The sequence below is a fragment of the Neocloeon triangulifer genome, unplaced genomic scaffold (assembly GCF_031216515.1).
Source record: "Neocloeon triangulifer isolate White Clay Creek 2 clone unplaced genomic scaffold, ASM3121651v1 ptg000012l, whole genome shotgun sequence".
Classification (NCBI taxonomy): Eukaryota; Metazoa; Arthropoda; class Insecta; order Ephemeroptera; family Baetidae; genus Neocloeon; species Neocloeon triangulifer.
Genome location: NW_026775554.1, coordinates 2,772,471 through 2,794,760, shown reverse-complemented (window position 1 = coordinate 2,794,760; position 22,290 = coordinate 2,772,471). Strand labels below are relative to the sequence as shown.

The window sequence follows — 22,290 nt, the reverse complement described above, 5'->3', positions numbered from 1 at the left end:
ACTTAAAACTGCTAAATGCACTGACTCAACGGAATTATTTTTGTTTTGGCTCCGCCCCTTCACCTTTGCCGCCAAATCGCAGAAATCGTGAAGACGTGAAAAAGTAAACATTCGACTTGAGATATTTTCCAAAATTTTCTGCAATGCCTGGTGGTCCACCTCCAAAACGGCCTAGGTAAAGCAAATAAGAAGCTTTTAATATTTTAAATAAGCATACAAAAATTTTATCAATGCCTTCAGGCCCGACGACGACGACGAAGATGTTGTCGAAGATATGGACATGGACTTGGAGCTTGAGCAGGACATTGATGCAGAACGAGAGGCAGAAATTGCTGGCGCTGAAAATAATGCGGTACTTATTGTAAAATGGGGCTATTTTTCAAAAAGCTCACAGCCAAGAATACCATTATAATTAATTTTGTGTTTGCTTCTCTCTGATACTCCGATACTTCGATTAAAGATAAAATTTAATATTTTGACATGAAGAATTATTTTCTTAATTTCACACTCTTCTCTACATAAATACAATTTCTAGGTCGTCGCTGAAGAAGCCCCTGAAGACGAACACAGTGAGAGCCGCTGGTTAAGACCTACCCCTCCTCCAATTCGCCCCAAAGAAGACCCTCTAATTTTCCAGCAGCTTGACCTCGACCACTACATTGGTTAGAACAGATCAAAAATGTTTTTTTTTCTAAATTAAAAAAAAAATGCTTATTTTTTAGGAGAGCCTATGGCAGGAATGCCAGGTGCCCAGACTGGTCCTGTGCCCATTATTCGGATGTTTGGAGTTACGGACGATGGTGTGTCAATTTGCGCCCACGTTCATGGATTCTCGCCCTATTTTTATGTGGAGGCGCCTGACAAGTTCACTGCAAGCCACTGCGAGCCATTTAAAGTAAAAGTTTAGCTAATTATTTTCATTCAACTCAAACTATTTACTCTCTCATAGGAAGCTCTGAACCGAAGCTTGGCGGCAGAAAATCGCTGGAAGGCAGCATCCGATCCTGTTCTGGCTGTTGAAATCGTTGAAAAAGAAAACATCTACGGGTATCGTAGCCAAGGACGAAAACCGTTCATCAGGGTGGTTGTTGCTCTCCCAACGTTACTGGCAACCTGCAAACGAATTCTTGACCGAGAAAACCCTCTTCCCAACCTAGGACCATGCGAGTGGCCCTGCTATGAAACCAATATTGACTTCGACATCAGGTACGTTAATTTTTAAAAATAATTTTTTGCATTTTAAAGACTAATTATGAAATCAAGCTGAACTTTTTAATAATATTCCACAATGTTAACAGGTTCATGGCAGATGTGGAAATGATGGGGTGCAGCTGGGTTGAACTGCCTGCAGACCGCTGGGTTGTTCGACAGCCGTTTCAAGCTGTCTCTAGATGCCAGGTGGAAGTGGATGTATCTTGGGAGGCAATTGTGGCGCACGCTCCTGATGGTGCTTATTCAAGGCTCGCTCCGTTTCGTATTCTGTCTTTTGATATTGAGTGCGCTGGAAGGAAAGGTAGTTTTTTTTTAATTAGAGTCCCAGGTTTTTTTAATTAATTTTTTTTCTTATTGCCAGGCGTTTTTCCTGAGCCTGAACACGACCCTGTGATCCAGATCGCCTCCGTTGTTGTACTCCAGGGTCAGCAGAAGCCCTTGGGAAAGGTTGTGTTCACTCTCGGCGATTGTGCCCCTATTGTTGGCTGCCAGGTAAAAATTGATACATTTTGTTCAAGCTTTCTCAAGATTAGAATTTCAGGTTACAAGTTTTGATAAAGAGACTCAACTTTTGGCTAAATGGGCAGAGTTTGTGCGCCAAGTGGACCCCGATCTTATTACTGGATACAACATCAACAATTTTGATTTCTGGTACTTGCTGAGCAGAGCCAAACATCTGAAAGTGCCAAACTTTGACTTCCTAGGCAGAGTCAAGAATATCAGGTATGTAAAAAATGTATATATGATTAACTTGGATAATAAAATAATTAATGTAATGTTTTCAGGTCAGTTTCCAAAGACAGTGTTTTGCAGAGCAAACAAATGGGGAGGAGAGAAAATAAGAGGACCAATATGGAAGGTCGAGTGATTTTTGATCTCCTGCTGGTAAAAAATTTTAGTTTTTTTAAAACATCAAAATTCTTTAACGCTGTTGTTTAGGTTTTGATCAGAGACCACAAACTTCGTTCATATTCCCTTAATGCTGTTTCTTTCCACTTCTTGGGAGAGCAAAAGGAAGACGTCCATCACTCGATCATCACCGACTTGCAAAATGGGGACGATCAGACAAGACGAAGGTGAACAATGTTTCAACAAGCTCCTGAAGCTCTGAATTTCGGTGTCTAATTTTAAATTCCAAACTTTAGGCTGGCCGTTTACTGTTTGAAAGATGCTTATTTGCCACTGAAACTCATGGATAAGTTGATGTGCGTCATCAACTACATGGAGATGGCTCGTGTAACTGGCGTCAGCATGGGCTGCCTTCTCAACAGGGGTCAGCAAATCAAAGTTGTCAGCCAATTGCTCCGCAAAGCCAAGGAAGCGCATTTTGTTATTCCTGTAATGGCAGTGCGTGGTGGTCCTGATGAACAATTTGAAGGCGCCACCGTCATCGAACCGTGCAAGGGCTACTACAAGCAGCCGATTGTGACTCTCGACTTCTCCTCTCTGTACCCCAGCATCATGATGGCGCACAACTTGTGCTACACAACACTGGTTCCGGCAGGCACTCGAGCATCACTCAAACCAAGCGATTACATCACGACACCCCAGGGAGATTGCTTCATTAAGGCTGAAGTGCGCAAAGGTCTTTTGCCTGAAGTACTGGAGAGTCTGCTTGCGGCCAGAAAACGGGCCAAGGAAGAACTGAAGAACGAGACTGACCCTCTTCGCAGAAAGGTATAATTTATTGCTTTGTGGATTTTTGATCTCTTGACGTAGAATTTAAAAATTAAAAAAGGTGCTGGATGGAAGACAACTTGCTTTGAAAATCTCGGCCAACTCTGTGTACGGGTTTACTGGCGCTCAAGTGGGCAAGCTGCCCTGTCTGGAAATCTCAGGGGTATTTCTTATTTTAAATCGCTTTTTTCCAACTGAATTTTTGATTAATTAGAGTGTGACGGCTTATGGTCGTCAGATGATTGAGCACACAAAGCAAGAGGTGGAGACAAAATATTGCCGTGCCAACGGATACCCTCATGACGCGCAAGTTATTTACGGTGACACCGACTCTGTGATGATCAAGTTCGGCGTTGATGATATCCGAGAGGCCATGAAGTTTGGTCAGGAGGCTGCTGACTTTGTCACATCCAAGTTTGTGCGCCCCATCAAGCTTGAGTTTGAAAAGGTTTTTACCAAAGCAACAATTTAAAAAAAAAATTAACTTGCCTTCTTTTAGGTTTACTGGCCTTATTTGCTAATTAACAAGAAGCGCTACGCTGGTCTTTACTACACTAGACCAGACAAATACGACAAAATGGATTGCAAAGGAATTGAAACTGTGCGCCGTGATAACTGTCCGCTTGTTGCTAACCTGATGAACACATGCCTCAAAATGCTGCTCATTGAGAAGTAGGTTTTGCTGCATTTTCTCGGTTTACAAAATTTTTGTGGATTTTATTTTAAAATTTATTGATTAATTGTGCCAACACTTTAATTAAATTCTAAACAGGGATCCAAATGGAGCTGTCAAGTATGTTCAGCAAATGGTTTCTGACCTATTGTGCAACAGAATTGACATCAGTCAGTTGGTGATCACAAAAGAGCTGGCAAAAGAAGATTACAAAGCAAAACAGGCCCATGTGACGCTGGCTGAGAAAATGCGAAAACGCGACCCAGGCACAGCTCCCAAGCTTGGAGACCGTGTGCCTTATGTGATTGTGGCTGCTGCCAAAAACACGCCTGCCTACATGAAGGCCGAGGATCCCATATATGTGCTGGAAAATAATGTGGCCATCGACACAGACTACTATCTCAACAACCAACTTGCCAAGCCTTTGCTCCGCATTTTTGCGCCCATCCTTGGAGATGCTGCGGCTGAAAACACGCTTTTAAGTAATTTATTCATACTGAATAAAAATTTATTTATTATTTAAACTAATCCGATGTTTCCACAGAGGGCGCTCACACATTGACAAAGACAAAGGTGACGTCCAAGGTTGGTGCACTTGCTGCTTTCACAACTCGCAGAGAAACTTGTCTTGGTTGCAAAACACCCCTTCCAGTAGGGACAGAAGGCGCCCTATGCAAGCATTGTCTTCCTAAAGAGGCTGCTTTGTATCAGGTAAAACAGTTTTGAGGGAAATAGCTGTTATTCTAAAATTTGTCAACTTTTAGATTGAGATAGCCAAAATGAATCAACTGGAGATTGGCTTCTCTAGACTGTGGACGCAGTGCCAAAGATGTCAAGGAAGTCTTCACGAGGAAGTCATTTGCACAAGGTACTTGATTTGAATCGCTCAAATATGTGTAATTTTATTAATTTTATTTTCTTCAGCCGAGATTGCCCAATTTTCTACATGAGAAAGAAGGTTCAAATGGATTTAGGAAATCAATGGAAAACAGTGCAAAAATTCGGCCAACTGGAATTTTAACTTTAATCATAATTTCTTCAGATAAATTCATTTTTTTTTAGTATTAGTATTGAATCAAAATTGGATGAAAAATAAAATAAATAATACTTCATACGCTTCATACTTTATAAAAAAAGGGTAATTTATTTATTTTTTTTATTACCCTGCACCCAAAATTTAGTAAGAAAGAATTGTGGAGAAATTTCTTATGAGAGTTACAAGAACTTTGTGTTTTGAGTTGGAAAAAAAATTTTCAAAGCGGACGGAATAAATAATTCAAATTACTTCCAATTGTCTAAATTATTACTCATGATTTTGCAGCAAAGTATCCCAAAAATGGAACTTGAGTAATTTAATTATTTTTTAATATTTTTGTATTGGTTTGATTATTGTAATTGGGTACCAAACAAGGTTTCGCTAATCCTCTTCACGCCCTCTTCGCGCCAATTTACAAATACCTAAAGCTCCCTAGAAAGAGGGCGCAGGAAGTTTATTTACATTTTTTCCCGCCTGCTTGCCTGCCGGCTGAGCTCTAGAATTTTGATATCCTATTTTTCTTTGAAGCAAATTCATTAACGATTGTCGTAATTATTTTGAGGGCTCATTCCTGTCAAGTATCAATTCCTGCCTTTTAACTTCGCACACCTGAAAAAAAATGTCTCTGTGGGTTGACAAGCATTGCCCGAAGTCCCTGCAAAAGCTGGATTATCATGAAGAACAAGCTCTCCAATTAAAACATTTGGTAACTATTTATGATTACTTTAAATAATACTTTTTTACAAAGTTACACACAATATTTTATGCGTTAAAACTTATAAATTTATTTGACGTTATGAAGTGTAGTAAAATCACAAACAATTTAAATTACATAATTAGCATTAGTTCATGCTCGAACATCTTCAAAACGAGCATTCAATCTTCTCTAAAATGTTTTGCTAAAATGCAAAAATCATTATGAGCATGTGTATATTTTCCTTTGCGTTGCAGGTTCAGCAAGGTGACTTTCCGCATCTGCTTGTTTATGGGCCCTCCGGAGCTGGGAAAAAGACTCGAGTGATGTGTCTTCTCAGAGAGTTGTATGGGTCCGGCACTGAACGTTTGAGGATCGAGAAAATGGAATTTCAGGTAATTATTTCATAAACAAAATTTTGTTTAAATTTTTATGCGTGCTGCAGTATAAAAATAATTGTTACACAAATTATTTCATTTTTTTTTTTACAAACAGACGGGTAAATCTAGATATGTCTCACAATATTGCTAAAACTCAAATATCTTATTTCTTTGCTTCAAAATATTTAATGCATCTAAATATTTGAATTAAATTTGCAGACAGCATCCAAAAAAAGACTAGACATCACAACCATCAGCAGTAATTATCACATCGAGGTGAACCCCAGTGATGTTGGGATCCACGATCGAATTGTCGTGCAGGAGCTCATCAAAACCGCGGCTCAGGCGCAGCAATTTGACGTCAACGGCCAACGCTCATTCAAAGGTAAGTGCCCTATTTTTCTTGGTTATAAAAGTAATTTCAAATAAAATTCTGTTGTTTTCAGTCATTGTTATCACTGAGGTTGACAATTTGAGTAAAAGCGCACAGCACGCATTGCGTCGTACGATGGAGAAATATGTTTCCACCTGTCGACTTGTCCTTATTGCAAACAGCACTGCCCGTGTCATCCCTGCCATCAGGAGCAGATGCTTGGGCATCAGGGTGGCTGCCCCAACAAATGAGCAAATTTGCTCCACTCTCCAGGTAAATAGAAAAAGTTCATGAATGAAATTATGATTTATGGTTTTAATAATAATTAAAATTTTCAGAACATTTGTCGCAAAGAGGGTCTAAACTTGCCTCTAGAACTAGCAAAGCGGATTGCGATTGCCAGTGGACGCAACCTACGTCGAGCAATTCTCATGACTGAAGCTTGCAAAACAAAACAGTGAATTGCAAAAATTTTAACCAACTAAAATAAAAATCTCGTATTTTCTACAGGTATCCCTTCGAAGGCAGTCAACAGGTGGTTGTGCCCGACTGGGAGACGTACATCGTCAAAACGGCACACATGGTGGTGCAAGAGCAGAGCCCGCAGTGCCTACATAAAATCAGGGAAAGGGTGTACGAGTTGCTCATCCATGGAATTCCTGCCGAGTACATCTTTAGAGGCCTCTTGAAAAACCTGGTGAAGAACTGTGACGGCCAACTTAAGGCCCAAGTGACCCAGTATGCTGCTGACTACGAGGAGCAGCTGCACAAAGGCTCAAAGGCCATCTTCCACATTGAAGCATTCCTCGCCAAATTCATGGTTCTCTACAAGACCTTCATGGAAGAATCGCTCCAAGGTCTGCATTAGGATTTTCATCGCCGTCTTCATTGACATCCAATAATTTTGAAAAGAACTTGACGCTCGTTGTATGTTTAAGGTAAGACCATTATTAGGTTATATTTATTAATAAGAGATTCGGTGAATTGCATTAACATTTAATTATGGCCTTTAATTTTGTCACACGATATTGGATCATAATGTTGCGGGACATGGTTTCTCTTCCATCGCCGCAATCATAGCAGTCTCAATTTTATTTTGCAGCCATTTTGCAACTAAGGCATCTCCAGCATCCAATTGGTACTCCTCTCTTCCATCCTGAAATATTTATAGTTAAAATTCGTGTTCGTCGTCAATTCTTTTGCTTTTTTCAACTTACGCCCATAATTAAAAACACCACCAGGGAACTTTTAACTTGCGGCACTGATATCAACTTTCCGATCTTGATTTCTTTCTCAACCGACCAACTACCCCAAAGCTGGGTCGATTGTTTGAGGACGTAGATTTTTCTAATAGGTCAAATTATTATAATTCGAGTTCTGGAAATTTTTTAAATTATACTTACTGGTCAGATATTAGTATTACATTTTCCGACTTGAGAGGCAAGTGAGACCAGTATATCTCGGTAGAATTTGTTGCGTCTGCTAACACTGTTCTTAAAAGTTCCTGGCCGATTGCCTCATTTTCGCAGTAGGTCTTGAAGCCCTAAAATAGTTAAATTGCTTGTATAGAGCATAAATTAATTTCTGGTTTCTCTCACCACATATGGATTTGTGTATTTCGTCAAGCGAACTTTGATTGGAAGATTAGTTTCTCCAAAGTCAACCAACCTAGAATTATAAAATTATTGTGAAATAATTGTACGATTTTTCACATTCTTCTCGCCTCTTCAATGCATAAGATATCGTGGAAAAGGGACTTGAAATGTCTTTATTCTCCGCCATCAGCATCACTTTCTCACCAGTCCCTTTGCAGAATTTTTCATAGTTTTGGGCTAAATCAGAATTTATTAATTATTATTTTTTTTTTGTAAATGTTTTATATTTACATTTTGACTCTCCGTAAAAGAGTCCTTTTACGCAATATTGCAGCAATATTTGGTTTTCAGAAGTTTCAGAGATGACGTATCTCCGGTTTTGTAGTTCGTGTCTGGCAAAAGGTGCCAAATATTCGGCTATTTCTCCTCCGGGCATCAATTCCGATGCAGCCGTTCCAAATGCGTAGCCCATTAAAATCTTTGAGCCCAATTCCACTCCACAAGAACAAGGCTCGGTTGATAAAACCAAATTTCCCTATTTATAATAAATTATTTTTAATGGCACTTTTTAAAATTAATTATTTGCCTACCACATTTGATAGTTGAGAAATGCCTACGTCGGAAATCAAACCCAAGGGATTTGTCAGCACGTTTTGCCCGAGAATCGAAGCATGAAATTTCGTACTCATCTGCTTCAAGTAGTGCTTGCCGATGACATTTAGCTGCTCAGTTACTGGCAGCATCAATCCAACTTTTTCGCAAGGTTGCAGCCTAAAAAAGTTGATGAAGATATGAGCGCGCCAATTCTTCTTATTTAGTTGAAACAAACCTTAGAGAATAAACTTGGCTGTGTTTCGCATCACGCAAAGAGCCAAATAAATCCGTGATTAGATTCGATCCATGATTTGTGACGGTCAGTGCTGCCTTTTTAGCTGGGTTGTAACGAATTTCGACAACCAGTGGGGACAAATAAATGTACTCAATGAGGCAGTCGTAGTTTAAAATCTGTAAGAAAAAAATAAATATAGCAAAAAATGAACTAAAATTATTTTTAATTTTCACGTTTTGCTTGTAGCCAAATAACTGATGAACTTGAGCCACATCAGATCGCGCTTTTGCTTCAATCGCGGCTTGACTGTGCCAAATTTTAGCGTACTGGAGAATTTTTGCGCAGAACTCAAAATCCAAGTCAATCTCAATGCTGGCCACATTCAAAGTTATGTACCTGAAAAATCGTCCCATTAAATTTTGTAAATTATTACTTTGCTCAATACGCACTTGTACACCGATTGCTGCGTGAAGTGTTGACACAAGGCTTTTAAATCGAAACACGGTTGCATTGCGCTCTTCATGTTGGGCTTCGGGCTAATTAAAACTGGGCTTTCGGCTTCCATCAAATTATTGTCGATTTGTACTTGTTGTATTTTCCAGTTGACGTACACTTGTCTTGAGGATTTCCTGTACTGCAGCCAAACTGCTGGATTTTGAATGCGCCTCACTTCAGCAAAGAACGGTTTGATCAGCTGCATTTTTTCAAAATCAACGTGGAAGAGGGTTTTCAATTGTGCAGAAGGGACGCCCATCAGAAACTTTTCCTCGCACCACGCCGCCAACTCAAAGGGCATTGGGTTCCAGTCCTGCGAAACCATTATCTCCCAGTTCGGCGCCGACTCCTGCAAACTGGCGTAGGCGATTTCTTTGGTCGGTTCGTCTTCATCGACCGCAATGGAAATGCCCAAGCCCTTGAGGGAAAGGTTCAATTCAAAAGCCCCCTTTTCAAACTCGATCATGCTCTTTGTCCTGAGGGCCGTTTCCAAGTCGGTGGTCAGAAGCAAAACTCGCTGGCCGCTCTCGAGGAAAGTCACCCAGTATATGAAAATTTCATTCCCTTTGCACGGATCTTCCTGCAGTTTCGAAGCTGCGTCGAAAGTGGGTTTTGAAAGGCGCCTCAGACCAGCAGAGATTTTTATAGACATTGAAGATGTGGTTGAGGACGGAGGTATAGGGCTAGGTGAAGGTGGTGGCAGGTCGTTGATTTCCAATTTTTGCACTCCGTGGCCGTCTTTCCAAATATCCACGGCTATTTCATCCGAGTTAGAATTGCAGACGTTCCACAGCAGCATTCGCTCGCTGCAGTGATCGTCCCAGGTGTACAGTAGCGAATGATAAGGGCTCAAGACAATTGCATTCTGAAAGGGAGATATAATTAAAAATAATTAATATATTTGTGCAAATATTTTCTCACCTGGCTCGAATCTTTCTGGTGTATTTTGATGTGTACCAGTTCGCTTAGGTTATCTATTCTTAGTGGCGCGTCTCCAGTTTTATAATTGCTGAACATGATTGTGAACGGCGCATCGGCCCCTCCAGTCACTTTCACAGAGAGGCCGCAGCCCTTGTCCATTTTCAAAACGGTGGCGTGGCAAAAGTTGATCGGAAAACTTTGAGATAAAATTTTGCCTTCCCTAAATTTTACAAACATTTTCATCGTGGTTGTGTCGGGCCAAAATGGAGTGCACTAAAAAATGAAAAATTAAAATAAGAGAGAGGAAAAAAATTAAAAATTTCGTCTCTTTACCGTTGCCGGCGCTAAGTCGATCCAAAAGTCAGCTTTTTCATTGTCTTCCATGAATCTGATATGCTTTCTGCAGTTGTTGACAACCATGAAATATGGCAAAATTGTGACGATTTTGGTCAGTGATGGGCACGAGGTAGCGTAAGAAATCGTCGTGTGCAGACGGTACATCTTATTTCCTCTTTCGTGGTCTTGACAAACGGGAACTCCAGAGGTTCCGGTCGCTTGGAGGCTGAACGGAGTCGACCAAGACGACTGTCCGACTTTGATCTGAACGTCCTGTTTGCGCTCCAGACTGGCAAGGGCGAGCTCTTCGTTATTTAGTAGGATTTCCGTCTTTGAAGACAGCGCCTATAATGAAAGAAAAAATATTTGATTATTTTATCCTATATAACTTTTTAATTTTTTATTTTTACCCTGACTGAGAGTGGCGTTCCACATTTATTCACAATCCAATGTGAGGCAAACAGATAAATGTTTTTGCTCTCCAGCTCTTCAGTCCTCGCGCTGATTGTAAGCTTTTCGCTTGAACCTTCGGAAAGCAGGACAAATTTTTCTTTTGATTCTTCGTCTTTAAGATGTAGCTCTCCGTGCCACAAACAACCTCTGTACGACGAAACCTATAAAAATATTTTTAATTAATTTTAAATTACAATTTTTTTTTCATAATTTACAGTTATTGAAATTTTTGTGGAGCGCAAATCCAATTCGTATGTGTCGGCTGCGGCGCCTGTTTCAATGATTATTTTCCTTCGGGTTATGGGCAACATCATCTCAACTGACATAGGCAAGTAGTTGTAAATTTTCACCGGCGGCGTAAGTCGCACCAGGTAGTTCGGAATGTTATTTTCAGGTGCAGATTGTTCTTCTTTGACGACTGCTCGCACGGAAAAAATTACTTCGCTGTCTTCTTGCTTTGCTGAGCAAAAAATATCGAGCTTTGGCTTCGTTCGGAAGTCCTTCCACCAAATTGCATTCTCACTTATTCTGCAGTGCTCTATGTATGCAGGGAGTATGTACAGCTTGCTGTGATACGCCACAAAGAGCGGTACATTGTAGGTTTCGCTTGGTTCTATGACGGCCACTTTGGCCAAGTCTTGGAAGGGGTTAACGATTTCTCCCGCGACTGGCTCGCCTATTGCTTCTATTGACGATTTATTGTAGTAAAGGGACACGGCGTGAGCAGTCTCGTTAAAAATTCTCAGGGGCGAGTTCACCATTATTATTTTACTGCCCAATTTATTCTCAACTGAAACTGCTACGTGATACGTGGAGTCGTACTTTGGGCTTTCTAATGGCAGCACAGTCGTTAGTCTTCGTTGCGGCACCAAAACGTTCAGTTGGTTGAAGCCCTCGATTTCTACGGTGAGTTTCATTGAGGTCGTTCTGTGGTACCAGCTGTCCGCAGAGTCGTCCTTGTAAGTTGGAGTCAGAACTGCAGCAGAAGCTGCTTTTTCAACGTCAAGACCCACAGACGGCTCTTCCAAAAGGTCAGGACTGCTTTGCCCTGACCTGCTGTACCCGTACTCGGACTTTTCCAGCAGCACATATTCCCCCTCTGCATTTCCCTGGCGAAGGCGGCCGTAAAGCGAAACCGTTGAAGAGGGCCCGATGAAATTGTGCAATTCAATCTCTTTTCCGTACTGGCTCATAAGATCCAGAGACGGGTCGCCGAGAAATTTGGTGAAAAGAGTGTTGAATGTCTCAACTGCGTTATGATTTAGTGAAAGCTCCAAACGGTCTTTTGCGCAAATCACAACGTAAGTGGCAATAGTTTCCGCAGATTCAAATTCATCGTCCACATTTTTAGCAGTGAATTTACTCAATACTCGGTTATCAGCTTCGTCACTGTGTTCCACCTCGGATAATTCATCTTTGCTGTTGTAGTCGTCCGATTCACTGCCTTTATCTTCGCGCACCAAGTGCTCAATAAGCTCGGCCAGTTTATTGAGATATTCATCTTCCTTTTCTAATTTTCCATTTTCATTGCTAGATTTTCTTGAATTTTTCGGTGTGACATCTTCGTCAAAGTTAGTGCACTCTTTTCCAATAAACGTCATTTTTGTGCAAGTATTTGAGTCACTCTCTGATTTTTTCTTCTCAGAGGTGGACTCGGTTTCAATGCAGCTAGTAGACAGGCTGAAAGCTTTTCCGTGGAAGAGTTGAATGAATATTTCTAATGGTTTTGGCAAGTCTCCGTCCAGTTGGTGCTCTATTAGCGGCTCCCATTTGCGCAAACGTTCGTTGAAATAAGAAGCTTGCATTTGAATTTGTGACAGAAGCTGCACCTGCGACGACCAATTAAGGATTTCCACACAAAGAGAAGATTTTATCTGCAGCAGCGGCCTTTGCATGCAAAATCGAGCGTTGTTTTCTCCGTCCATGGTGAACAGAATGTTAACGCTTGTAATTGTGAAAAGCAGTGATTCCTTCAGCTTTACTTCAAGTTGGTGCAAGTGTTTGAAAATGGAGACATCGTCATTGTATGGCACGCAAACAGGAATTTTCTTGGGCGTCCATAAATTTTCCAATTCTTGAAAACTCAGCGGCATTCGTGATTCTCCGCTTATTGCCGATGGCTGAGAAACGCTGATTATATCACCAACCAGACATTGTATCATTTGGGCAACTTTTGATGAGAAATTGATATTTAATGGACTCATTGATATGTTGATTTTGACACCCTCTTCGAAGGAAATGAGTTGTCTGGAAAACTCCAAATCGCAGCTCTGTAGAACGACGTGGCAATTTTGTTGGTCTTCTTTGTGAGTCGCCTGCACTCGCGCCACTAAAATTTCGCAACTTTCCTTTTGCGTCTTCGGTGAGCAGGAGTAGTTCAATATAATCTCCGCCTGGAGATTAATGCAGCCATTTGCATTTTCTGACATCAGATTGATGTCCATTTGTCGGAGCGCCATAGAAAATTCCACTTCCCCGGGGTCCATGCGCATGTCATACTGACAGTGCAGAACTTTGTTGCATGTCAGATCACCAATATAGCCGTAATTTATTATTCCTCCCTCGGTTGAAAGGTCAGTATTGATGCTGTCATACACAAAGTTGAACAGATTGGTTAGGAATTGCGCTGTCAAATTGATTGTATGACTTTCTATCTCAACATCGTGCGCCCATGAGCCTAAAATATGAACTCAATTTATTATCTAAATTAATAATTTTGTAAATTTCTACCTTCCGTTGATTTATTCGCGCTCCACTCGATGAAAGGCGGATCTTTTGAGTCTTTGGGCTGCATATTATAAGACCTGAAATTTGCATTATTTTCATTAAAATTTTATTAATTATTTGGCCTGAACTTGACTTGCCTCCTCTCAAATATATTGTAATTTTTGACTGCGTCTTTAACGCTCATTGATTGTAAAGTGGCCTTAATATTGTACGCTCCGCACCGCGATGCGACGACGCTGGATATAAAGTCCTGAAGTTCAAATTTGCAAAGTGCGTGTTGCGGACAACGGACTGGTGAGCTTAGGTCCTAAATGATAATTTTTTTTAATTTTTAACTTAATTTTATTAAAAATTTCTCACCTCGTCCATGTCCATGAATAAATTCACACTGATTGAATCGATGGCAAAGTTAACCTCCACTTCAGGTCTGTCCTCTTGATTTTGGCACAAGAATGATTGCAATGATTGTATCACTTTGTCTTCGTTGTGTTTGTTGCAAAGAAACTTTTCTCCGCAGCAGGGCACAGGGGAAAGAGGCGCTGATTTTGGGTGCAATTCTAATTTTTTAAATATTTTATATTAATTAAATTCATTTTCAAATTAAATTCCATACCGGCAAACAGCCCTTCAGCAGCATTTTCCTGGTTGATCATTAAAATTGTTGCCAGGTCATTTTGTCCCAAGTTAATGACAATTTTTTCGTTGGTGCCGCTAATTTTGCACATTGGGGAGTAGCTTTTATTTTTCCCCTTTGATTTTGTGTTTGCCCTTCGTTTGAAGTCAATTTTAAATCCTGTCGGTTCCAAAATTGGCTCTTGAGGCTCCACCGTACCAGCCAGGGTAATTATTGCTCTAGAGACCTGCAAATATGTTAACAAAAATATCTATTTGTATTTAAACTTTAAACCGTTTACCTGCACGCATTCCAATTTTGCCAGGATGTTTTCAATCGCAACCATTGCAGTTTCAGTCGACTGATCGTCCCACTTGAAAAAGTTCTCCACTTGCAATTTGCCTAATCAAACGTGATTTTTTAAATTAATTTTTCGCAGCTAATTTCTCTTTTTACCTAAATTCAAAATGAGTAGATTTGGCGATTCTGACTTTTGCGGAATCAGAAGAGTGGGAATGAAAATGTCCAAAGCCAGTTGCATTTTTAAAGGAAAGTGTCTCAGCTTTGAAAGATATTTTCCGACAACCGCCAATAATTTTGAAAAAGCCACTTTCATATCCACAAATGGCTCCAAGAAGTTCTGGCAAGAAATATTATTTGAAATAAACTTTTTTTCTTTCAATATTTAAAACTCACCATTATGTCGACTCCGATTCTGTGCAAGTAAACAACGTTCAGACGGCCAACTGTGGCTTTTATAGTTCCGTCCGTTTTCACCTTGTCTTTGGAATTTTCAATCCCGGATTTTGCACTGATCCTCGAGCTGTGCACCACAAATTTCGCATCGATCAAGTGTTCTCCTTCCAGGAAAACAATCTATAACGAAAATTATTAGCTGGTGCTGAAAAAAAGTTTAAAAAATTACTTTGTTGTATAAGGTCATGTCAGACAGATCTTCGACAGCGATGTTGTTCAAAAATAATCTGTGCACAGTCCGCTCATTGGCTTTTACTAGACAGTCCGTCTCAAATCCGCTCACCTGAGAATTAAATTATATCTTTATTTTTTCTTCTCAGTGGATAAAAAAAAAAATTGTAAATTTTTAAAATTTAAAATAAATAAAAATTTTGATGCTTTTACTTTTATGTCCAGAAAGTCCGTATCGGTGGTGGACATTCTCATTTGGAAATCTGCGACGCGAACAGAGTAACTCAATTTTGTCGCGCCTGGAGGCACCGGCGGATCCTCATCGAAGGCAAAGTAACTCGACAGCGAAAAAGTGCTTGCTGTCGTAATCGTTTCTTGCACAGACGTCATAGACGCAGAGATCATTGAACCGATTGCTGAATCATGTTTCCTAATTCTGCGAGAAGAAAAAATAATTGTATTTATGCAATATATTCAAATGGAAAACAATTAATTACATATTGCTCAAATTGGAGAAGTACTTGAACAGTGCCACAAACGCCTCTCTGTGAAACAAGACGTTCAAACCTTGCAAATCAATCACAAGCGAATGCTCAATGCTGTGGAAGTGGCTCTTGAAATCAGGGCAATTGGCTTTTATCTGAAAATAAAATTGAGAAATATTTTGTACATTAAACTAATTTTCCCACCTTTCTGTAGAGCACTGTCAAAATGTCCACGTCTTTTGTTGAGTTGCCGCTCATCAATTCAATGTAACAACCACCGGCGCACGTGTGAATTTTATCCACCAGTTGAAAGGAGGCCAAACCAAGTTGAACAGCCGGGCCGTATTGCAATAAGGCAGAATCAACGCAAATCTTACACAAATTTTAAACTTAATTAAATACTTCACTCATTTAAACACTTCCATACCTTTTCTAATCGCAGCATTAAATAAGGCAGATCGACTTTGTTCTCAGACTTGGAAAAATTAATCACGAGCTAAAATTATTAGAGCAATTTTTTTTATTTTTGAGGTGTGTGAAATGAAACTGAGCGACCTCTCCGAGCATAAAGCGCAGCAAAACTTCAATAGTGTTGTGAGGTGACACGTTGTCCTCGAAGCCAGGCTGATCCAAAATTTTCGCCCAGATTTCACTCTCTTCGTCACTTTGGTCGGATGATGAGAGAAATCTAGAGACACCAAAATTAAAAATGTAATAATTTGAATTTTTATTTATACTCACAACCTTTCAGCATCGCTTGCTGAAAGCATTAGTTTCTGGTGCAAATCAAGACCAGCGTCGCAAATGTGGCGCGGCCCATTGGTGGTCAGGTGCGCTTGCACTATCAAAGTCCGAATGTCCTTCAACCGTTCGAGAGACAAAATTTGCTCGACCAAATCGTCAGAAAAGTCTGTTTGCCAGGCCAAAGAGTCCATTGTTTGCGAAGAGTGGATGCTGTTTGGAGTGGGCAGCGGAAAAACGTCAACGAAATTGAGAAGCTGGTTGATTTTGCGATTGGACAAATTCAATTTTACGCTGCCAATGGAAAAGTTGACTTTTTGCCTGAAGAAATTATGATTTTATTTTCTGGCGGAAATTAAAATTTTAAGTACCTCGGAAGTTGCTTGTAATCCTGTTTTATGCTGTTGGAAAACATGAACTGCGTTTTCAAACAGGACAGCAGATGCAGATCCGAGTCGTTCATTTTCCGCTTTTCACGCCACTCGTCACTGCAATCGCAAAACATGATTTGCATGTTGGTTAGCTCCATATTTAGCCGGTCGTAGAGATGCTCCTCGAGTTCAGTCTTTGTTTCGTCTTCAATCGAAATTGGTCCGCTTTGGAGCTCGGTGCTCACTTTGAGGCAACCCGTGTCAAGAATCATAAGTTGCCCGCCTCTGAATATTTTTTTATCATCAACAATTCCGCTCATTAGAAAAATAAAGACTCAGTCCTACCTTTGAAGCGATCCTTGTTCAGGTAAAACCAGAGTTGGCCCTTTCAGAATCAAATTCAGATAGACTTTTTTCTGCTGCACCAAAAAGTGGCGAATCATCGACTTGGTCTCCATCATGAAATCAGCAACCGGTTCCTCTGTCATTTTGCAGAAAGTTAGCCGCTGGAAAAATCCTATCAACTCGGACAAAGTTTGCTCGTTATAAACTATTTCCAAAGGCTCCAAACGCATGGTAACGCTGAAGTCAATATTGGGCGCCGCTGGATTTTTCTCAAAATCAAAGGCGAAAACGTTCATTGCACTGGAATCTGCAATTTAGTAATTTAGATTAATTTTTTAATTTTATTTTTAACTTGCCTGAATTCATCATGTCGGCCTGAATTAAAGGCACAAGTTCGTTTTCCGAGCTGATTCCCTCCAGCAAAAACTTCTCTGCTCGTACTGAAAATTTGAAAGCGTCCTCGGCAGACCGGGTTTCAAGGCTCATAAGAAGCTGAGTTATTGTGGTGAGGGCGATTTCGTGGCCGTGACTTAACATTGACATGCTCAAAGTCGATAAAGTCAGGTTGTATTTGTGCTCTAAAAAAATTGTATTACGTCGGCTGTAAAATAATTTTATTTATTGAACTCACCAATGAATTGCTTTGGCTTGGAGTTGGAACTTCCTTCCGCATATTCAATCAGTTCGTAAATTTTTTCCTTTTCCTGCGAAGTGAGGCGCCCCCAGAAATCTGGACTTGGTTCAGTAACCAGATCAAGCCTAATTTCCGGCTCGACGCACTTCCAAAGCCCCAACCACCAGCGCTCGGAACAAGACACGATAATTTTTTCCGGTATTTCTTGAGAGAGCTGTGCAGAAATATATTTTTCACAACCTGAAACACTTATTAAAAAAAAACAATACCTCCATTTTCGCGTGCTCTCTGGCTATCACAAGGTCAATCACTTTCAATCGATCCTCAAGTTGTTGCAAGTCAAGCTTGCGCTCAATGTCTGCGGGCTTCAGCAAATTTTCTTTGTATAATTTCACGTACTGGCGATATGTCTCTCTAAAAATAAGTTTAATTTGTTTAAATTTGTATGTGAAATTTTATCTTATACCTGTGGGCCTTGATTCTTGGCCACGAATAAGGCCGGACTCGTTGCTCAAGAACAGCTGCCAGAGCATATTGCCACCAGAGACTCGCATTTTTGTGCAAATTCACGCCTGGATGATATTCCCGATATTCTCTAAAAAGGATAAAAGTGATGATTTTAATATAATTAAAAAACTGATATGTACGAACCTATTTTTTTCGATGCGGTCAAATGCCTCTTGCAGCGCGACCATCGAGGTGTACTGCGCCCTTGAAATCTGCATTACCGCATCTTGCACTACCACGTCTAACAAGAGTTTTGGCACTTTGACTTCGTTCGACTGCGTGATGATTAGTTTCGCTTTGGCGGACACTGGCTTTAAAACTAAATACATTTTTTTGAAAGATTTAACTAAGTGGGTTTTTAAATTGAAGTCTTACTAAATTCAAACGGCTCTCCATTGACGCTGAAACTTTGGAGCCCTTGGTACATAGACTGGCGCCAGTTATTCGACGTCAGTACGAGGCCTTTAGGACGCGTGCATGGGTTCCAGTAGAAGGACAAAGACTGGATTCGAATCAGTTGATAAATGGAATTTGCGTTCAGTGGAGTCGCGCAAGGTTTCCATTTGCTGAATATTTTATTTATTTTTTTCAAATAAAATTTTTTTATTTAATTTTTGTACCTGTTTGTTGTTTCAATGGACAAGCTCTGAAGACAAAGTCCACACGAAACTGGCGAATCGGGCATGGAAGTTGTGTCCTCATATCGGATGTGCACATTTCGTATGAAAATTTGTAAATTTTTTGCCAAATTCGTGGCCAATTTTCCGAACACGCCATCTTCTTTTCCTGAAAATTTTCAGCAATCAACTTCGAGAGATTTATTTTCTTTAAATTTTTAACCTAAATCAAAAAAGGAAATATCTTCCAACTCGTCTAGAATTCTTTTCTTCGTGGCTCTCAGCAGTCGTTTTTCCAGCTCGGCGTCGAAAATGTCACCAACCACAGCACCAGCCACCACGAGAACGTCCTATTTGCAGCAAGTTTTTTTATTTTTATTTTTTTATTTTTTTTTTGTTATATAATATTTTTTTCAACCTCAATCGTAAGCACAATTGCTTGATTAAGAAATCCATTCCAAGGTATGCTTAGGGAGACTGTTCCCAAGAGACCCTCACGCACTTCGATCGGTAGTTTCAGCTCGTACTTGAATTAGAGGTTAAATAATTTACGACGACTAATTTTCGCTTTTTTCTTACCAGAGCCTCTGGTTTCAATTTGAGATTGTGCAGTTGAACCTCCCCATTGAAAATTCCCACGTTCAGATTTTCCGTGTCCAAGTCTTGGACATATTTGCCCAAGTGCTTGTTCAGAATCCACGCGACTGAACTTTTAAACATGATGAAGAGAGCTGGAAAAAGTCAGAATATTTACTGAGCAGCTTTATATCTAGAGCGGCACATCTCGCACATTTTGAGCAACAAACTAATCAATATTCCGCCGGTTTTCTCTGCGCTCTTTACACTCCTCGCTTTATGCGTGAGCTATTCTAGTTTCACGGCAGTGTGTATACATAATTTTTTTTCCACAATTCATTTTTTTTCGCAATTCCGTTGAATGAGTAAAAAAAAAGATATTATACGTTCCTTTTTCTTAAAATATTCAGTAATAGAAAAATTAAAATTGCTGTTATAAAAAACGCTATTGAATTAGATAATTTTAAAATTTTATAACAAAAACAAGTTTCAGTAGCTAAATTTTCATTTATACATTGTATTTCATTGATTTTGAACATTTTCTTGCCATATTGATTTTAAGAATTTTAAAAGTAGGCACAAATAAAAAATTTAAGCGCAGTGCGGCGCAGTGTACAAAATAATTTTTTAATAAAAGTATAATCCATTTTTTTTTATAATAATGTAACGATAACTTAAGGATAATAAAGATCGCCCAATATTAATCCCCCTCTTTTGGTTAATAATTTTTTGGTGAAAAGTCCGAACCAAGCTGACATTTCAAAAGATCGTTACTCATTGAACGCACCTTCAGTAGAACTTATCGTGAGATCGCACAGCAATCGTTGGTGTCATCGTAGATGGGCTCTGGGGTACTAATGGACCTACCAAAGTTAAAACTGCCGATTTCAAATACCAGTTCTCATCGTAAGGGTTGCAATAGGGGCTGAGCCCTTAATGGAATTGCGTCAAGCTCCTTGGTTGGACCGACTGCCACTCCTGTGTACGCCGGAAAATCGTCGGGAAAAATCAATAAGCGCAGCACGGTGTGTAAGTGGTGCGCCTACAGAGTGTGGAGCCGTTCCAGTTGCATCACAGCCAGAGCAGCCGGCTTTCTACTTAATGAAATATATCAACCCCAGCAGAATTCTATTATTATAATCACTTGTGTCTCTTTTCAATTTCGTAAATAACATTATTTTATGTGTTATTTTTGTACTTCCGTCTCCATTTTCAGTTACATATTAATACATTATTTTTTCCTTCTAATATTTGATTCACTAGAACAAAAAATTACAAAACCTTAAAATATATATATTTTTAATTACAATACCTCATGATAAAATTAAAAAATTATTAATGCCTATTCCATGATTTTCCTCCTTATGCAATTTTGTTTCATTTTTTAATGTCTTCAATTTAAAAAAACAAATATATGGAAATAGAAATTCGAATTGCGCTTATTAACTTGTTAAATATTGGCAAAATAGAATTTGCTGAGCAATATTATTTTAGTATATATTAAGCAGATGCTAGAAATTATGAACAATATTTTGATAATATCGTCACTTCTTAATTATTAAAACAATCTTTGTTAAAAAAAAATGGAGTAGCAAAAAGAACTTATTGAAAAATGCTAAAATTTTCTTTCATTGTATTTTTTAATATATCAGCAGAGACTTATAGCATCAACACAAAATCACTAAGCTTTAAAAAGGAAGTCTATTCAAGCACTTTTCTTGGGCTTCACAAAATTTTTCTTGCGCTTGAGTTTCTTCCTGGCAATTTCTAATTGATGCAGTTCAGAATAAGCATCGGCAAATATTGCATTTTGCTCTTCCTCGGGAATAGTTTTTCTGGAATAAAAAGTATTTTAATACGATTTTAATAATAAATGCAACATCTCTTTTAAATATTACCTATACTGCTTCATCAGGTCGTACTTTTCCCATGGTTCACTGTGATTTGCAATCCACTTTTTCGACTTTTCAGTTCTATTGACACTGAGCTCAGGGATAACAGCACCTTTCGGCAATAATCTCTCCCACCTGGCATACCAAGGAGGGGGCCTTAATGGTACCTGAATATCAAATAAATTAATTACAATAATTTCAACATGCCTTCAGAAACAAAAATACTTTGATTGGATTAATGGGGACAATCGCTCCTTCGTTCAAAAACTCTTGCTCCATGTTGAAAGAAAATGTGCTGTACTCAGGGGGTGCATCTCGCAGGTACAGGAGCTCATCATCCAGACGTTTTTCCAACCGTAAAACTTGTACCTTCTGCAGTCTTGGATCATAGATTTCATACTTGATTTCAACACCTAGAACGATAATATTTAATGATATTTGAATAGCGTTTTTGGTGCTGCCAAATTATACCAAGGTTGTCCACAACGTTTCTCAGGGTAAAGTTAGCCCTGAGACCGCAGCCCATTCGTTGGATGCAAATGCCAACAAAACGAGTGGTTTTGCCAACAGCATGCTGGTCTGAACAAGTGACTGCCAAAATAGATCCAACGTGGAACTCTGGAACTTCCACTTGGGTCCTCCGACTGATCATGTCAGCTTGCTCCAGCTTTTCTCTGATCAAATTCCTGAATTCCAGGTTCGGGTCAGGAAGAAATTCGGGGTAGACAAAACGATAATTCGAAGGCACAAATTGTTTTCGCTCATTTTGAGTTTCCACCGTGGCCTTCTCTTCAGCAACAACTGCTGCGGCAGCGCCCACAGTTTGTCCAGAACTCACGAACCGCTGGGCCAATTGGTCTGTAAAAAAAGATATTAATATAAGAAGAATTTAATATTAAAGGAGACTGACTTATAGCCGATAATACACACGGTGAATTTCTCGTCTTCAATAGCAAATTTGCCATGTTTTGCGTGCTCTACATACGAAATTCCCAAAATCTCTGACTGTAATTCTTTAAGAAAGCAATAAATATTTGCTTTAACAATAGTTGATGTTTTTATAATGGTCACAGAAAGTTAGAAAACCACCAAAACCTTTTAAAGTTTTGATAATATTTTGATTCTTCGATCGAGCGACCGAGCATGTGAATGTGAAAAATGACTAAATTAATGTGGGTGTG

General features: G+C 39.5%; 4 protein-coding genes across 4 annotated transcripts; 2 read left to right on the top strand and 2 right to left on the bottom strand.

The window, feature by feature from the left end:
* Positions 1 to 40: 40 nt before the first annotated feature.
* LOC132198084 (DNA polymerase delta catalytic subunit) lies at positions 41 to 4,643 on the top strand. Its single transcript, XM_059621838.1, has 18 exons — positions 41 to 175; positions 241 to 352; positions 536 to 662; positions 723 to 895; positions 950 to 1,206; positions 1,299 to 1,513; positions 1,574 to 1,704; positions 1,754 to 1,935; positions 1,998 to 2,097; positions 2,152 to 2,288; positions 2,358 to 2,889; positions 2,951 to 3,052; positions 3,104 to 3,337; positions 3,389 to 3,561; positions 3,662 to 4,044; positions 4,107 to 4,273; positions 4,327 to 4,430; positions 4,487 to 4,643. Exons 1-18 carry the CDS (start codon positions 144 to 146, stop codon positions 4,581 to 4,583), a joined length of 3,258 nt encoding a protein of 1,085 aa, XP_059477821.1. The 5' UTR covers positions 41 to 143; the 3' UTR covers positions 4,584 to 4,643.
* Positions 4,644 to 5,077: 434 nt separating this feature from the next.
* LOC132196779 (replication factor C subunit 3) lies at positions 5,078 to 7,045 on the top strand. Its single transcript, XM_059619645.1, has 6 exons — positions 5,078 to 5,304; positions 5,550 to 5,687; positions 5,892 to 6,057; positions 6,119 to 6,318; positions 6,384 to 6,502; positions 6,556 to 7,045. The coding sequence occupies exons 1-6, from the start codon at positions 5,218 to 5,220 to the stop codon at positions 6,911 to 6,913; spliced, it is 1,068 nt and encodes a 355-aa protein (XP_059475628.1). The 5' UTR covers positions 5,078 to 5,217; the 3' UTR covers positions 6,914 to 7,045.
* LOC132196778 (intermembrane lipid transfer protein VPS13C-like) lies at positions 7,030 to 20,170 on the bottom strand. Its single transcript, XM_059619644.1, has 41 exons — positions 20,005 to 20,170; positions 19,221 to 19,372; positions 19,060 to 19,167; positions 18,865 to 18,991; positions 18,645 to 18,810; positions 18,400 to 18,590; positions 18,169 to 18,343; positions 17,984 to 18,112; positions 17,787 to 17,931; positions 17,515 to 17,731; positions 17,240 to 17,461; positions 16,884 to 17,190; positions 16,539 to 16,823; positions 16,168 to 16,488; positions 15,982 to 16,114; positions 15,854 to 15,922; positions 15,631 to 15,798; positions 15,439 to 15,581; positions 15,155 to 15,377; positions 14,940 to 15,053; positions 14,711 to 14,890; positions 14,471 to 14,654; positions 14,316 to 14,416; positions 14,015 to 14,261; positions 13,762 to 13,958; positions 13,539 to 13,708; positions 13,405 to 13,478; positions 10,890 to 13,351; positions 10,632 to 10,835; positions 10,219 to 10,566; positions 9,886 to 10,158; positions 8,919 to 9,829; positions 8,703 to 8,865; positions 8,470 to 8,645; positions 8,231 to 8,411; positions 7,932 to 8,175; positions 7,769 to 7,877; positions 7,644 to 7,713; positions 7,449 to 7,588; positions 7,263 to 7,392; positions 7,030 to 7,201 (listed from the first exon to the last, which is right to left on the bottom strand). Exons 2-41 carry the CDS (start codon positions 19,359 to 19,361, stop codon positions 7,079 to 7,081), a joined length of 10,071 nt encoding a protein of 3,356 aa, XP_059475627.1. The 5' UTR covers positions 19,362 to 19,372; positions 20,005 to 20,170; the 3' UTR covers positions 7,030 to 7,078.
* Positions 20,171 to 20,844: 674 nt separating this feature from the next.
* On the bottom strand, positions 20,845 to 22,288 carry LOC132198081 (large ribosomal subunit protein bL19m). The gene is made up of 5 exons (XM_059621837.1): positions 22,020 to 22,288; positions 21,581 to 21,967; positions 21,335 to 21,522; positions 21,116 to 21,276; positions 20,845 to 21,052 (listed from the first exon to the last, which is right to left on the bottom strand). Exons 1-5 carry the CDS (start codon positions 22,072 to 22,074, stop codon positions 20,923 to 20,925), a joined length of 921 nt encoding a protein of 306 aa, XP_059477820.1. The 5' UTR covers positions 22,075 to 22,288; the 3' UTR covers positions 20,845 to 20,922.
* Positions 22,289 to 22,290: the final 2 nt, after the last annotated feature.

Bases quoted from the DNA above. Each gene is read 5' to 3' on its own strand.
- LOC132198081 (XM_059621837.1), bottom strand. From the start codon at position 22,074: ATGGCAAATTTGCTATTGAAGACGAGAAATTCACCGTGTGTATTATCG. The intron at 21,968-22,019 runs GTCAGTCTCCTT...CTTTTTTTACAG, and splicing joins GTGTGTATTATCGGCTATAA to ACCAATTGGCCCAGCGGTTC. The intron at 21,053-21,115 runs GTAATATTTAAA...TTTTTATTCCAG, and splicing joins GACCTGATGAAGCAGTATAG to AAAAACTATTCCCGAGGAAG.
- LOC132196778 (XM_059619644.1), bottom strand. From the start codon at position 19,361: ATGTTTAAAAGTTCAGTCGCGTGGATTCTGAACAAGCACTTGGGCAAA. The intron at 13,959-14,014 runs GTATGGAATTTA...TTAAAAAATTAG, and splicing joins TGCTGAAGGGCTGTTTGCCG to AATTGCACCCAAAATCAGCG. The intron at 8,866-8,918 runs GTGCGTATTGAG...ACGATTTTTCAG, and splicing joins ACGCAGCAATCGGTGTACAA to GTACATAACTTTGAATGTGG.
- LOC132196779 (XM_059619645.1), top strand. From the start codon at position 5,218: ATGTCTCTGTGGGTTGACAAGCATTGCCCGAAGTCCCTGCAAAAGCTG. The intron at 5,688-5,891 runs GTAATTATTTCA...TTAAATTTGCAG, and splicing joins TCGAGAAAATGGAATTTCAG to ACAGCATCCAAAAAAAGACT. The intron at 6,503-6,555 runs GTGAATTGCAAA...TATTTTCTACAG, and splicing joins GAAGCTTGCAAAACAAAACA to GTATCCCTTCGAAGGCAGTC.
- LOC132198084 (XM_059621838.1), top strand. From the start codon at position 144: ATGCCTGGTGGTCCACCTCCAAAACGGCCTAG. The intron at 176-240 runs GTAAAGCAAATA...CAATGCCTTCAG, and splicing joins CCACCTCCAAAACGGCCTAG to GCCCGACGACGACGACGAAG. The intron at 2,289-2,357 runs GTGAACAATGTT...TCCAAACTTTAG, and splicing joins GACGATCAGACAAGACGAAG to GCTGGCCGTTTACTGTTTGA.